At 38.6% G+C, this 16,856-nt stretch overlaps 1 protein-coding gene and 1 long non-coding RNA gene across 5 annotated transcripts in view; one reads left to right on the forward strand and one right to left on the reverse strand.

Annotated features, from left to right (window-relative positions):
• Positions 1 to 16,856, reverse strand: part of DCLK1 (doublecortin like kinase 1) — a 310,392-nt gene that overhangs the window by 37,173 nt on the left and 256,363 nt on the right. For all 4 annotated transcript variants that reach the window (XM_067562996.1, XM_067562994.1, XM_067562997.1 and 1 more), the window contains 4 exons: positions 15,404 to 15,488; positions 11,823 to 11,931; positions 7,282 to 7,339; positions 6,391 to 6,510 (listed from right to left, as the gene is read on the reverse strand). In XM_067562996.1, coding sequence (XP_067419097.1) covers positions 6,391 to 6,510; positions 7,282 to 7,339; positions 11,823 to 11,931; positions 15,404 to 15,488 — 372 coding nt within the window. The remainder of the gene's footprint in view (positions 1 to 6,390; positions 6,511 to 7,281; positions 7,340 to 11,822; positions 11,932 to 15,403; positions 15,489 to 16,856) is intronic.
• LOC137163005 (uncharacterized) lies at positions 251 to 16,462 on the forward strand. The gene is made up of 3 exons (XR_010922597.1): positions 251 to 316; positions 5,739 to 5,819; positions 16,071 to 16,462. It is a non-coding gene; the product is annotated as an uncharacterized lncRNA (long non-coding RNA).

The raw sequence follows: 16,856 nt of genomic DNA on the forward strand, positions 1-16,856 counted from the left end.
TTTCACCACTCAGAAACCTTTGAAAACATTAATTTCTGACCTCTCTCCCTACAGAATGTGTCAAGTTTTCTAGATTTTCTAGCAGAAAATATGACACACTATTATGCTGGAAGGCATCTGAAGAGTTAACATTTTTGTCTTACTGCATTGGAGACTATTTATGTCACTTCCCGATTATCACAAAAAGTATTTAACTCTGTTGCAATCACCCATTTCTCTCTCTGTGTTCCTTCTACACCATTACATGACATGGTTCCAGAGCTGACTGGATGCCACCTCCAGAGAGGGGAACACAAAAGGAATAAAGGAAGAGAAAGTAAGTGAAATGCCTCTGAAGTGAGAAGAGGGTTTATTTTCTCTATTCCTAAGCTCTGGGGCAGCCATTAAATCAGACTGTATTACCAGCAGCAAGCTGAAAGAGAGAAAAAGTATTAAAGTGATCTGAAAAGGGCCAAGAGGGCAGGAGAAACCCTAGTTCAATGAAGAGTGTGAGGAAGAAGTAGTCAAGGCAGAGAAAAATAAATGGGTGCTATGCACAAGAATTGGACCACAGGCCAAAAGCGGAGCAGTTCCATCAAGGTAGCCCAGATCCCATGGAAATAGAAAAGGAAAGGACCAAGTCTGAAAAAATAGTGAGAAAATCAAACTGCCTTGCAGGCACAGCAACAGTAGAAAGAAGAGAAAAAAAAAATAAAAGTAGAATGGTTTTAAAGGAACAGAAGTTATTTTTTTTAGGGCAATGGAGAATATATTTCCCATAATCCCAGCATTGCCAACTCTCATGATTTTATCATAAGTTTTATTCTATTAGGTATTTTTTCTTAAGCCTCAGGTCCTGAGTCAAGCGAATCTCAGCTTTCATTGGGAAAACTAAATTTTTTTAAAAAGTCAGTTTCTGGCCTTTGTGGTTACAGAGAAAAGCAAGGAAACATGGCCCCTAAAGGCTCAAAAAGTAGAATAAAAATAAAGAGACCAGAAATATGGGGGGGGGGGGGGGGAACCCGCATGATTGCTTAGCCAGTCTGATGGTTTTTGGCATTCAACTCAACGTTCCTGTATTATTGTGTTTGACACGAGTATAATTCCTATAGAAAGCATTAATTTCACTGATTATAATCAGTGTGTCCAAAATGGTTGGATAGGCTGTGTTGAGCAGTTTCATGTTGCATCAAGACTTGTAATACCAATAATTAACAAGTTTATTTCTTTTATATACAACATGGGTGAAGAGGCATAGGACATATTTGACCTAGAGAAAGATAAAAAGAATGATGTATGAAACACTGAAAAATCTGTGTGACACATACTTCATTGGGAAATCTGAGTAACCACCACCAAGCAAGACAGGGAAACAGAAGGATGCAAACTGTAATAAAATGAGGTTCAACAAAAAGCGTACAAAGAAACAAAAGCAGAAAACCTGAGCAATTCTGAAAAAAAGAACTGGGGGACCGGTGGATGTAAAATGCCCCTGCATTTCTGGTAAATTAACCTGCCACAAGAAGCCGAAGGCCATAAATATCGGAAAACAGTACACTGTCCAGCATGCAGACCTCTAAAGTAGGGGTAGATGTTGCACAGTGGAAAAGAACAAGAGAAAGAGATTGACAATGAACATAGCTATACAGCTAGTGTCTGTGGGTAAGATGAAGTTTCAGCACCTTTGCCACCTGTCTAATAAAAAGCATCTTGCTGAAAATTATAATAGCTCAGCAGTGCAAATTCAGCAGCAAAACTAAGAAATTTGCAAGCTGCAAAGATAAGAGAACTTGTGGTAAATGAAAGCAAAGTTAGTTCATTCCAGAATGCAAATTAGAGTTATTCAGCACAGATTTATTCCCACTTTGGGTTTTAAAAAATCCAGCTCACTAGTGTCTGAAGATAGTCATGGACAAATCTGGACCAAATAGACCTTCTTCTGTACTATCTGGTGACACTAATCAAGACTTTCTGAATTTCCAATCAGTCCCTCAGAGGAATCCTGAGTTAGAGAACTTGGAAAACCAAGGGAAAAAAACTCAAACAGAATAAAGTAGAAGAAGATGGAGGAGAAAAGGGCCCATCTTAGGGGAATGGGCTGGTTCCTTCAAGATTTTAGAAGAGATATTAAATCTCAAGTGTCATGGTTTAAGCCAATCTGTAACTAATAGAGATCAGGATGAGACCTAATGTAGAGGGCAAATTATTTCACATCTACCTATTTTGGTGTTCTTATACCTTTCTGTGAAGCATCCAGAGCTAGTCACTGTCAAAGACAGAATACTGAATGAGATGAACCTCTGGTCTGATCCAGTGTGGCAACCCCTATGTTTTTATATTCCTATGCTCCTAAACCTCAGCTGTAACATCAATTACATCAGCCAAGGACATGGCACAAAGAGGAAAATAAAAGATCAAGCCTCAGATGTAAGGGAAGAAGATGAGTCTAAAGCCAAAGAGAAAAAGGGAAAGACTAAACCTAAAGTTAAAGAGAAGAAAAAGAAAAAAGAAAGAGGGAATCCTAAACCCAAGAAAGGAAAAGAAAAGAAAAAGGAAGCACACACAGTACATTAATAGAGAGGCAACTAGTATAAAGCAGAATAATTTTTTCAGCAGTGTTGGCAGGCAGGTAGTGTACCTTGTCCTCCAGTTAAAAAAAAGTGAATTAGACTTCACTGAGCTTTTTGATATTGATAAGTGCTTCTGAAGTTAAAAGGAGAGAGAGTGCTGGAAGGCATTTACAGAGTTAATATGGTTGACAACTATATTTTCTAAGTTTACTCTGAAGCACTAGTGGTTTTTAACTTGCCAAGTTCTGCCTATCTTATTCATATATCAGGTCACATCCATTACTTTAGCATATGAGAGGTGGGGGCAGGTTAAGGATGCAATTTCAATTTTATCTCTTGACTCTCCCATTCTTCTGGAATTAAGTCAGACTAGCAACATCAGAATGTAGTTTTTATCATCTGCACATATTGCAGTAAGTTTGTAAGTACAGTAACCAATTATTTATTACCTTGTTACGTAAATGATATAATCTATTGTCTGCTGTGAAAGTGAAATCATATCCCTAAGCAGTAAAGGAAACTCTACAGTAAATCTTGCTTGTTAAGTTGACTAAACCCGTTATGTTTGAATAATAATTTTGTTTTGTTGTGTAAAAAGGCAAAGTGCCAAAGACCAGGTCCTGACTTCCCTTTTACAAGCACTGCTTGCAACGTGTTTATATTTGTGTGTATATTTATGAAGTGCTTTTTCTTACACTTAGAGTGCTTTAAAAAAGCAGCGAATAATATGCTACCATGAAGGCAGTACTGTGTTTGCAGCAGCTACTTTTGTCAAACATGTTACTGCCAATTAATGCAGGGTGATATTAACTGCAACTATGCTCTACAACAAGCCTTTTCTTCTTGAATTCCTTTCCTGTGTGTGAATTTGATTTAAACTCAGGTCTTAAAAAGTCAGTCAATAACAGATGGTTAATCAATTCCAACAGCATGTGCTGTGCAAGGGAAACAGTCAGCAATTGTTGAATTAACAATTAATATCTTTCTAGAAATACTTTTCTTGGAGCCTGCAGAGCACACTATAACAAGGTTTTTTCAATTAAACATTAACGAATAAAGGAGACATTCAGAAAAACAATACTAGCATCTGATTAGGACCATTCACCCTTTACCCACCCTCCATATAAAGGTAAAGAATCCATTAAATCCATGTGCTCAAGGAAATTCAGATTCATTTATGTCTATGAAAAATCTCCTAAAGTATGAATCAATCCTAAAAAAATCCAAACCATCAATTTAAACTACAGAAATTCTTAAGGAAAAGAGAGAGAGAGAGAGAGAATGTGTGGGTCTGTTGAGGAGGAAGAGAGTGGGAGAAGTAGAAGAAGACAGATTTCCCATGAAGTGATTACAATGAATTTTCTCTTTATAACCCTATTTTGAGACATTCCCTTTTGTGAGAGCTTGAAGTCTCCTCTTCTCTTGTTTAGCTGAGTGAGAATTGGATTATAACTTAAAAACAAAGAAAAAACCCTATCACGTGTCAAATTTTCAAACATGGATGGGTGGCTAAGTAAATTGCACTCACAAAACTTGCTTGTGTTTTAAGTGAATGCTCACCCATAAGGTTCTGACTGTGTAGTCAAGGCACAACTCACACAGGTTAGTAGATCTTATGGGGGGAATATGTAGGTTCTGTCATAGGAAACTGAGTGGAAGTGGGTAGTCACTTAGACCTAAAATGGCCCAGAGTTTGGAACTTGAGCAGACCTATCAGTTAGAGCTTCTCTGATTGTTTTACTCTGTGGCTGCATAGATCTCCCTCATTGGACCCTAGAAGCCCAGTCACCTGATTGGGGACTAAAGAATGGTTATAAAACCAAAAAGATGGCAGACAAGGGGGACTAAGAAGTGGTTGCTATGCCTCCAGAGATCATGTGAGGGGATGGGCACAACTAGGGCAGTGGGTGAAGGGGCCTTGTTTCTGTTTGTTGATGAATCCTTGAGAGGCATACCTGGTGGTATAATGCACAGGAAGTTCCCTGCAAGCAGGAGAAGCAGGGCCCTACTTAATGCATGGAGGTGAGGGGCAAGCATGGTTTTCTAATTGTGGTGTGGTTGGGACGCAATGACAGTCTTTCCACAGGGTAGAATTTTTAGAGCCCTCTAAGAATTTAAATGCCACTTTTGCACACCAGTGTGGGGTTTTTACAATCAACAGGTGTGTGTACAAATACTGTTGGCACAAATTAAGTATTTATGTTTTAAAATTGGGGCCTAACCATTTGAACCAGTGGATTTTAAACCACAGTCTGGAAGCCCATCAAAACAAAAGACCGTTACTGGGATTACGGTGGGATTGGGATGTTGAGAATGGATGTGGTTAATGAGAGGACTGGTCTCTCTTACAAAGTATTCTGTGGAATGAAATAACTGGAGAACCATTGTTTTCATAAATGACCTTGAAGTGCAGGTCTAGTCTGTAAAATAATTATGAAAAACAGTTCTTTCTTACTCAAGAGCTCTGTGCCTTGTGTTTCTTCAGAGTTCTCTAATTTTACTGACAAAAACATTTTTATTACTTTTCACTCGCAGTGAGATGGATTGTATGGTGACTTGTGCATCATTAACAGAACTATTAGCTAAATTCTGATTGCAGACCCTTTATTGTCAATGATGCATAGGCCAGAAAAAACCTGGCTTGACTTGTATATTCCACACTGAGTTTGCAGTTCTGGCAATTAGGGGCAAAATCCATTCTTGTAAAGTGAACACATTCAATTCAGAAGTCACTCTAAGGCAATATATTCAGAACCAACTACATAAAATTATTTTTTCAGGATAGAACCACACTTTAAACAGCAGTGAGTTTTTTAAATCTTAATTTCAATTAAACTAAAGGGGAAGATTTAATGAAGGGATCTAAACTTAATGGATACAGATGACACAGGTAATGTATTTTAAATGTCAGACCACATTACTTTGTTTTATCAAAACATAATGACATTTTTAGAAATGCTCTAATTGGGTGCTTTTATTTTGTCTGTTGGTCCAGCCTGGGGCCAAATTCTTTTTTGAAGTGTGTGAACAAGATCATGGGCCCCCAAAGTATTGTCCATTGAGCACTTGCTGGTGTGGTCTACAAAAAACTAACAGGTCATATAGAGCTGGAAATGAGGAGCAGGGCCAGCTGCTAAATTGTCTTACAATGAGCTAAACATTAACTGTTTTCATATATCGATTTGTCAGGTAACAGTGATGCAGTTATCACAGGAATGTTATGTGATAGCATACGTGAGGTGAAGTGGTCGAGGCAATCACAAATGGAAGGTGAGGTATCCACAAGACACATACTATTAGAATGTAGTCCACAATATGAAAATGTTTGAGTGTCCCCAAACTGCACAAATATAGAATGCATATCTCTTGACTTGGCGGGGGCCTGGATCTCCCAGATTCAGTACGCGGCAGGTGGCCCCTGGAGCCACTGTAGGTGGACCCCATCCCTGTCAGCCGCTGTGGGTGGCCCCGGAACACGAGCTGCCAGGGAGGACCATGGAGCTTGAAGCCATTAAGCTTGCAGGGATACCCCCATCTGGTGATTGATGGACTCTCCCCCTCCAGTAGCCAGGCTAGGGCTCTCATTCCTCCTCTCCTCCCGGGCTTCAGTAATGTCTGATCAGCCCCATCTATTTATTTTTAGTAAAAGTCACAGACAGGTCACGGCTTCCATGAATTTTTGTGTATTGCCCTTGACCTGTCTGTGACTTTTACTACAAATAACCATGACAAAATATTAACTTTAACTATGGTTAAAGCTATTTGAACAGAATGTCTGAAGAGGCAGATACAATCCTGAATTGGGTCCAGGTATGTGGGTGTTCTCCTCCAAAATACGCACCTTTACAAGCTCCATGACAAGGTACAACTCAGTTGGCATGTCCATCTCCTCAATCAGAAGAACAATATTGGGATGTTTGACCCTTCTTAAAATAGATACCTCATTCTGGATCATGTGCTCCTGCCACAGAATAAAAATCTTAAATGAATACAGACTGGTGAAAAAACACTTCCCCCCATTGCATGATGGAGAGTTCAGAGGCACTTGGGACTTTCATGGATTCTTTGGAAGTTTTTTGAAAGTCACAGACATTGCCTAAAATAATGTAGAACATGTCTGGCAACAGCATCATTGTGGTGACCGAGTCAAGGACCAAGAGAAGAGGACACAAAAAATGAAATGTGAGAAGAGAGACACGTTTCTACTGCAGAGAAAAGTCAAATCAGTCACTGAAGCTGCTTAGAACATTTTCTAATACAAAACATATTTCTGAGCAGTTAAATATATGGTTCTATCTTCCCCAGAAAGCATTAGGTAAAGAATTATAAAAATCAGCAGCAATTCAGCTAGTATAACAATATTTATTGTATATAAAATTATTACTACTATTTTACACTTTTTATAGCATCTAGCACCCTGGGAGTTGTATGCTTTAATGACAGTAGTTAAAGCAAACACACACACACAGTTAGTCAAAAGCTGAACAAGTAAATGCATCTTGCATTATATTCTGCAGGCTGCTAGACTTATGTTCTTATGGCCTGGCCTGCCAAGGGCAGAAAATTCCAAAGGCAAATGCCCTCAGATGAGAAAATTCTGCCATTAGTCAAGGAGATCTCAAACACCAAGAACTTCCCAAACCGATCTAAGCAGTCAAAACAGGATGTCAATCTCACAGAAAAATGTTTTGCTGGAAACATTTATAGTCCTTATTTGAGCTCTCATACTTACTTTTCCTCTACATTTACTTTTTTTTATGATTTTCAGAGCATATTCTCTACCAGTTGACCTGAGAAAAGATGAAAGAAAAATTAAACTTTTAATTGCAATGAATGTTTCCCAATGGATTTTGTGTTTGCCATTCAAGCACAGTACCCATAACTGCTGAGATAAAAAAGAATATCATCTGAATAATTTTTTAAAGGATGTGATAAGTACATGGTAGTCCTGCAGAGTTTAAAGACAGTGATTTAGCAGGCCAAAATCTGGAACAACCATGGCTCTGGGGGACACACGTTAACATTTCTTTGTATTGATGGTGGTTGTATAGACCAAGAGAATTATTCTAACAAGAGCACATACCTGATAGGATATTAGGACTCAACTTCTTTGGGGCAGGAACTGTGCCTTTTCTGGATCTTTGAGAACACCTGGCACAAAACAACATCTACTACCGCTGATAATATGGATCAAATTAGTGATATGGAAAGATCAGCTTTGTTAGACAAACTAAAGACACTAACAAACTTTTCTTATGTCATTTACAACTCTGATTCAGATGGCTGAAAAGTCAGAACATGGAACTCCATTCACACAGCTCCAATTACACTTGAGTGAAATGGAGAATGAGTAATTCAGTGAGCACCTCTTTAAAAAAGTACCTTTATTTTACAATAATGTCCTAGTTAATCCAGTTTACAATAGTGCTACTGCACTGTCTTTGGTCAATTATTTTAGAATACTAGTGGTTAAAAAAAAAAAAAAGAAAAGAAAAATCAGCACAAGAATGTCACCTGGCAATTGTTCTACTCTTCATCAAGTGAAATACAGTTAAATTGAGATGCCATATATATGTGTTATCTAACACCAAAAAAAAAGGGGGGGGGGGGCCCACAGCCTGGCAAGTGGGAGACGTTAATGAGTCATGCACTGAAAATATTGTTTTAGGGAAATGCTTAGACACTTTAATCCCAATACTGATATCTGTGTATATATGTGTGTATATATATCTGTAATGGCATAATTCTAGAACATTCATTTCAGGATTCATAAAGTCCAACGTTGATGGGGACCATCGTGATCATCTTCTCTGACTTTCCGTAGAACACAAGCCATAGAACTTCTCCAAAATAATTCCCAGAGCATCTCTTTTAGAAAAACATCATATCTTGATTTTAAAATAGTCAGTGATGGAGAATCCATCATGACCCTTGGTAAATTGTTCCCATGATTAATTACTCTCACTGCTAAAAATGCATGCGTTATTTCCAGTCTGAATTTGTCTAGTTTCAACTTCCAGACATTGGATTGTGTTATCTTTCTCTGCTAGACTGAAGAACACATTATATCTTTGTTCCCCTTGTAGATACTTATAGACTATAATCAAGTCACTCCTTAATCTTTTCACTGTTAAGCCAAATAGACTGAGCTCCTTGAGTCTATCACTATAAGGTATGTTTATAATTCTTAATCATTCCCGTGGCTCTTCTCTGAACCCTCTCCAAACCTTCTTGAATTGTGGTCACCAAAACAGGACCAGTATTCCAGCAGTGATCCCAGCAGTGCCAAATGCAGAGGTAAAAGAACCTTTCTGCTCCTACTCATGATTTCCCTGTTTACGCATCCCAGGATCAGATTAGCTCTTTTGGCCACTGCATGGCACTGGGAGCTCATCTTCAGTTGATTATACACCTTGACCCCCAAATTTTGTAATGGGAACATTTAATAAAAAAGAAAAATTTGACAAATACTTTATCACATTCAGATTCTAAAGTCAGCAGGGTCCCAAAGATCGATTTAAAAAAAAAAGATATAAATTAGGATACAAGTTAAGGAAGTTTCAAAGAAGATATTCTGGATGGTCATCTCTTCAAAATGACAGTATTACTGTTAAAGACTTAATTTAAAAAAAAGGCAACAACAAAGCACCCTTACATCTATGCTTTCCCCACTAGAGGATTCATGCTACAGCTCTGAGAAATGGGCCACTCTTCACCCCGAGGTGGCCTTCATGTGGATGCATTTATTTTGAGTAGACACATCCAAATTAGAGAAGGGACAGGTAGTTACTGTGTCAATGTTTTTTTAGGTGGGAGGGAGAGCAACAGAAACTCAGGTGCTTGAGGCTAAAATTCAGGCAGTACATATTCTTCTTCAAAGCTAGTGAACCAGACTCTTTAGTTGTTCCAGAAAAGCTTCCTCTCTATCACAAAAAAGGAAATTAATGGTTTATGTCGTCTATCTGTATGTGCTCCAACACACTGGAAATGTTAACTAGCATAGAAATTCAGACATTTCCAAAATCTGATATGTTAGAAATGAACCTGTCTAAAAACATACTGCTGGACAAATTGCAAACATTATATGGCCAATGTGTAACGCAGATGACAACTCATGCTACTATTTGATTTGGTGGATCATTTCAAAAAAGAAATTAAAAGCTAGGATAATGTAAATTAATATCCTATTTATTCTTTCCCCTGAAAAGTTGTATAACCACAGACTGTCAGCTACATTGAAGCTCTGTGTTTTAAACACCTACTAACCAAACATTCAGAGCAGACCAGAAAGAGACAATCAGATAGGCAAGTGATGATGTATCTATCACTTATAATGAACAATAAAAAGGTACAATGCAAAGCAAAAAATTCAGATTACTGCAGTATGAAGGGTTACAACTTTGTACTAGCACATACTATATTGTTAGACCTTTTGTTAATTAAAGTTTCCTACACCAAATAAGGGGCTGATGGCTGCATTCCTTCCACACACTAAGCTTTCACAAAATCCAATGGGAGTTTGGGTGTGCAAGGAATGCAGGATCATGGTCATGATTTTTTTTAATGGATACACACACACCCCTGAGCATGGATACATGTAATAAATAGTCTTACAGATTTTAATAAATAAATGTAAAGTCTTACTCAAAGATCAGGAAGAATAAGATTCAGTCTTAACCCAGTGACAGATTTTTTAATAGATCAAAATCCCATGACTTTGGGGTTCAATGCTGCGCTACACACAGGCACTTTATGCCAGCGGGAAGGGGAAATTTCTTCAGTTCCACAATGTTGCCCAGCATTCACTCCTGACCCTGCAAGGCCTGGGATATCAGACTTTAAACTTATGCCTTTTTATGCCTAGAAATGCTATTTTAGGTCTTTTTGGAGGTGTTTTACATTCATTAGTTTAATGTTTCTGTTTCTCTGAACTCATGCTCATGGTAACCAGGCCAGCTTTACAGGTGGAGGGATACAAGGAACAGTTCTATTCCATTTGTGATTTAATTCTCCAAAATATTCCTAAAATGGTTTCTCTTTAACACAAAGGACATATGCAGGAAGGTGTGGCCTTAAGGTTTTATCAGCACTTTTTTGGGATGATCTGCATAACCAGACCACAAAATCATGTATTCCCTAGATAGTCACATTACAGAATATTCCACCTAGGTACTGAAATGTATTATTAAAGATAACTGGGAAGTGGTAGCACTATTTCTGGCTGTAGTCAGAGCTACAGTTAGTTCTGTCAGTGCTTTATAACACATTTCCTCTCAACTTCAGAAACATCTGAAAAGTTCCAACATTGCTTGACTACATTTTTAACGGGAGGCAGGGTAGGCTATTTGAATCTCACAGTATATTCTGCTGCATAGTCTAATCTACTATTTCTTTCACTTTAGACTTGCCCTTTTCTTCCTCTCTCTCACTCTAGGCTTAACCTTTTTCCCTCTCCCCTTCTTTTTCATCTTATCCTCTCATTCTTCTATATGTGGCTTCATGTGCGCCCTTTGTAATTTTGCTTTTCTCTTTTTCCTTGGGTTCTTACATTTTCTAGCTCAGGGTGTCTATGAATGGCTGCTTTCAACTCTGGAGTTTGATCTGAAAGACCATCATCTTTTGCTTCATCAGGTCCGACATAACCTCTCTCAAAGGCAGCTCTAAAGGTGTCACAAGAGCCTTGGCCACATATCATATGAACCCTGAGTCTGTAGAGAGAAAGCTCATTTGTCCAGACTTCCACAATACCAGTTTGAATTGTCTCCAGTATACCAAACTATCTGAATTGCAGAGTGAGACCAATGTATTTCCTGGGAGACCCTAGTTTGCATCCTGCCAATGAGCTAACTTGATCATCTGCCACAGATTCTATTCTTGATCTAGTCTTTGTGGGTGTCCTCAAAGGTCTTATGGTGCCAAAATGTTAAATTTGTTTCTGAAGCCACTACTGAGTTTTCTGTGAGCTATTCCACACTAGGATGTAGTGTTGGGGGGGGGGGGGGGGGGGGGGGGGGGGGGGGGGAGGGGGAGGGGGTGGGCGGGCAGGAGGGAATTATATATAAAACCTCAAAGCATTAAAGTTATACATTGTCCTTTGGAATTGCTCCTTTTTTCATAGCAGAGGATATTAGACTAGTTTTTCCATTTTTCACATCTGGCGCTGAGATATTACCTTATTCCACAGGACCCACATTCTGCAAATAAAGATATGATCTAGGAAAGGCATTATATTAATGATTGCTTTTACAGTAATAACAAAATAATCCTTCTCACCTTTCTACACACTCCTTTACAATAGCAAAATTTCCATCTCCTATAGTCCTTCCAACTTTATATCTTTCTGCTATTGATGCTGGAACCTGGAAGCCTTCCTCCAACACTTCTGAAAAAATCATTAGTACATTTTTATTGGTAGAGAAGGAAATGCAGATGTTGCACATAACATGTGCTTGAGGTCCACTGGAAACCATTCAGAATCAATATCTCATTTAGTGTACAGCAAAACCATGCTGCTGACATTGTGTATAGTCAATAGGTTTCACACAGATAAAATGATGAAAAAATAAAACCTATAGGCTCTAGACTCAGACATTCAAGTCTTATACAACCTGCAGTCCCTATTGCAACATATTCACAGTGTAAAACTGACATTGTATTTTTCTAAATATGAAAGGGCTTTTGTAGTCTGCACAAGCGCAGTTGAGCCCTTTGATAAGGGTTAGAACTGCTTGATATAGTATGATTAAATATATGTACCAAAAATCTAACACTCAAGCACTTATTTTATTACATCCTGTAAAACGAGACATCCATAAAATTCCTCATGTTCTAAGTGCTATTTTCCCCCTCAATATTAAATATTTAGTTTTTAAACAAATGTTCTCAATTATATCACCTTCACATGCAACCTGGGCACCAGATGTTTAGGTAAAATTGCCTTACACACGGTGTCTACGCACAGAAAAGTGTTGTAGTTTCATTTACTTTATTACCTTTTAATGCACCATTATTCTCGAAATACATTTGAAACAGCAGTTTACCAATGCCTAATAATGCTTCCAAAAGCTGGAATGATGAACTTTAATTTACACCAACCACCTTTGGACCACATAAATATACTGGGTATATACTAATATCTAAAAAGCCCTTTAAAACTGTGATTCTTAAATTTACACTCCGAGCCACCATATCTTAACCCTTGGCATGCAGCGAGGATACTCATCTCACTCGGGCTGTCATTTTTCTGCTAAAGCCTAATGCTATTCCCCATGCCTCCTAGAAAAGATTAATTTACTTCAGGAAGCCTATGGTCATTTTGGTAACGATCCTGGCCACTCTCTATGCTTTTATCACAAAACTCTGGGACAGGGAATTAGAAATAGTGACTTTCCAAAGTACTTTGATAGATTAAAAGGATATCAAACATCAATTATTATTTTGCATACAACTGTCCTCTAACTGTTGTTTTTATTTTACAAGCAAGCATCAAATTAATTTACATCATATCAAAAACCTCATCCTATGCCACCTTGAACTCATGCCAGCATGCAACCTCCCAATGTGCATCTGAACTGTTTTGTCTATGCTAGATTCTAAACTCCTTATAGGTTGTGAAATGTTAAGCATGTTGCTGTTACTAAAAAAAATATATACATAGGAACTAATAAGAAATGAAAGACCGGAAATATGTGACATCCCCAGCAGGAATGACAACCTTACAGAATCTTCATGTGTATGGGGAGGTCAGTTGTCATATGGACAACTGTAGATTAACGGTTCCTAGCAGATCCTCTTAAATGGGTAAGTAACTGGGTCTCTGCTGTGCTGGGTCCTAGAGTTTGGTATTTGTGCCATCATTAAATTCCTCTCATTCTATCACATCCCCCTTTTAAAAACCTTAAAATAAGAATTATTCTAAATAAGTTATTTTATTTTAGATGAACATTAGACTAGCTGCCCCTGCATTTATTACCTTTCCTTCTAGCTACTCACCATTTTATCAAACCCCCTTGGTTCCTTTTATTTTTCAGCTTTTAGAGGGTGGTCATGTACTTTTTTTTAATATATATATATAAAGATGTCCATCATAAGAAAACAATGAAAAACACAGCAGCCAACAAACTCCAGTGCGGGAGTGCTTGTAGGTAAAAAGATTATGTCAAGTAACAATCAATATTAATAAACCACCCTCATCTTCCTTCTACCATCTAAAAATTCCATAAAACCCAGATTTTTCTTGAAAAACAGATGGGTCTTTAGAATGGTAACTGTACTTTGTCTACAATATAACCAATTTACTCCCCTATGCTTCTGTGACACTTTGGGTGAAATTCTGATCCTATTGAAATCAATGGCAAAATCATAGAGGAATCGTAAAAGATTAGGGTTGGAAGGGACCTCAGGAGGTCATCTAGTCCAACCACCTGCTCAAAGCAGGACCAAACCCACCAAATCATCCCAGCCAGGGATTTGTCAAAATGGGCCTTAAAACATCTAAGGATGGAGATTCCACCACCTCCCTCGGTAACCCATTCAGTGCTTCACCACCCTCCTAGTGAAAAAGTTTTCCTAATATACAACCTAAACCCTCCCCCACTGCAATTTGAGATTATTGCTCCTTGTTCTCTCATCTGCCACCACTGAGAACAGTTTAGCTACATCCTCCCTGGAACCTTCCATCAGGTAGTTGAAGGCTGCTATCAAATCCCTCTTCATTCTTCTCTTCTGCAGACTAAATAAATCCAGTTCCCTCAGCCTCTTCTCACAAGTCGTGCTCCAGCCCCCTAATCATTTTCGTTCCCCTCCACTGGACTCTCTCCAATTTGTCCACCTCCTTTCTGTACTGGGGGGCCCAAAACTGGACACAATACTTCAGATGTGGCCTCCCCAGTGCCAAATAGAGGGGAATAAGCATTTCCCTCGATCTGCTGGCAATGCTCCTACTAATGTAGCACAATATGTCATTAGCTTTCTTGACAACAAGGGCACACTGTTGACTCATATCCAGCTTCTTGTCCACTGTAACACTCAGGTCCTTTTCTGCAGAATGCTGCTTAGCCAGTTGGTTCCCAGTCTGTAGCAGTGCATGGGATTCTTCCATCCTAAGTGCAGGACTCTGCACTTGTCCTTGTTGAATCTCATCAGATTTCTTGTGGCCCAATCCTCCAATTCGTCTAAGTCACTCTGTATCCTATCCCTACCCTCCAGCATATCTACCACTCCCCCCAGCTTAATGTCATCTGCAAACTTGATGAAGGTGCAATCCACCCCATCCTCCAGATCATCAATGAAGATGTTGAACAAAACTCCCACTGACTTCAATATGGCCAGTATTTCATAGATTTTAGGCCCAGAAGGGACCACTGTTATTATCCAATTTGACTTTCCTCACGCTTTGTGTCAACACACAAAAGCGCTACAAACAATTCACAAGCATTCTAAAATCTGTCTGGAGTAGACAAGGCTCTCATGTTTCAGAACTGGGTTGGTCTAAACCATTTCTGTTTGAAACCATTTTGTGCCAATGAGGAAATTGTTCAACTAGTTCTGCTACTATTGTCCCATATTGTACTGGTGATCTTAGACAACCTTCCAGAATCCAGTGCTTTTGGGAGCGCTATTGGTATCTGTGGGGTCAGTACATAGAAGGCAGTGAAACTGAAATATTTGAAAAGTGCTATTCTGGATAGAATCCATGCTTAAACCAGTTCAATAAACTTGGTAACCATCTGAAGTTAGAGTCAGTCATCCCTGCAACCCTTCAGTATGAATAGCAACTTGCTTCCTGTACAGCAGCTGCACTATCATCGTTTTGAAATGTCAACCAACCTTCTAACATCAAAACAGTCTCCTACCTTCTCCAGGTCCATCATTTTCATCCATGGAGCTGCAAACTTTGGTGGATGCTAATGAGGTAGAAGAGCCACTGTGTTGGGAGCTCTGGAAATGGAGAAAGACAAATGAAGACAGAAATGATTGTTAAAGTGCTGCTGTATCACTGCAAGTCATTATTGGACAGAAGTCCCAGAGGGGCGTTTAGTACTTCCCATGTAAAACATTCATTTGCCCCTGTGAAACAGCATACAGGATGTTTATCAAAAGTTAGATTTTGCTGCTCATCTAATACTTTTGATTCCCCTTTTAATTGCAGATTTCCCTAATTCATTTTGTGCAGTGCAGCTTCTATGCACCCTCTACTGAAAAACAAAATTAGAAAGGATCTATATTCAGTGCACATTTTTGTGGCTAAAATGTGAGAAGTCACCAAATCAGTGTATTCTTTGTTGGCAGGAAGTTTCCAGTAGTTAGTTGTGTTGTCACCATTTTAACCCTGCTGACACTAAAACCAAAATGCCAGTTATGACTGAAATCTATTTCGTTAAAACCAGGTTCTCTCTTCCCTGCAAATACCCATTTGGCAAAAGCCTCCCCAGAAAGGTTCTAGGACAGGCAAGCATACTTTAGTCATGTAGGGAGAAAAAAAAAAACATCAACATTACCACATCTATGCTTGTTTTTCAGATACCTCTTATCCTGTGCAGCATCTCTCTTACTAATGATTAAACGATGTTCCAGCCAGAGAGACACCGTCTGCAAGTCTAGACCTTAGAATGCGTCTTCAGGATTCTCCCATCCTGAAGTTTACTCCTGGTTTTAAACTGAAAAAATCTACAAATGTAGCACTTTAAATTTAAAGCCACAAACGGGCATTACCTTATATTTTCATGAGGTAACTTGAGTTAGAAAGCAGTCTTAATTATCACACGATTTTTGAAATTAAATGCTATCTTTTGTTTATATAGTACTTTTCATTCTGAAAGATTCCGAAGTGCTGCACTGTTTGTAGTTTGCCTCCAAGTTACGTGTCATGTAGATTGTGAGTATACTGCGATTTATTTATTTATAATCTCCTAGTGGCAGGGACTGGATCATATCTTTCTTTATATTTGGAAATTACTGAAAATAGTGTTGGGAGCTCTGGAAACGTGGAAGTGTTACTAGTCAATGAATAAATTATACAAACTTAACCGGGAAAAAACAAACTATTTGGTGGAATTATTTCATCCACCACTGAAATAAAAGTCACCTTAGGATAGAATATAGCAACTCTTTGGAGCAGGATGTGAAGACCTACGCTGTATCCAGTTGAAACTTCAGTACAGTACAGGATGCTAGACAGGACGCAATTACCAGAGTTAGAATCTGGCCAGGATGCTGGAGTTTATTTGTATTTGCTGGCTAAATTTGAGATCAGTGGATTTAGCTAAAGATTGAATTTGGCCCATTTTTCTTTAAATAATCCTGGTA

Source organism: Emydura macquarii, unplaced genomic scaffold, assembly GCF_026122565.2.
Source record: "Emydura macquarii macquarii isolate MOO-44397 ecotype Brisbane River unplaced genomic scaffold, CSIRO-AGI_Emac_v2 contig_2473, whole genome shotgun sequence".
In the NCBI taxonomy this organism is placed as follows: domain Eukaryota; kingdom Metazoa; phylum Chordata; order Testudines; family Chelidae; genus Emydura; species Emydura macquarii.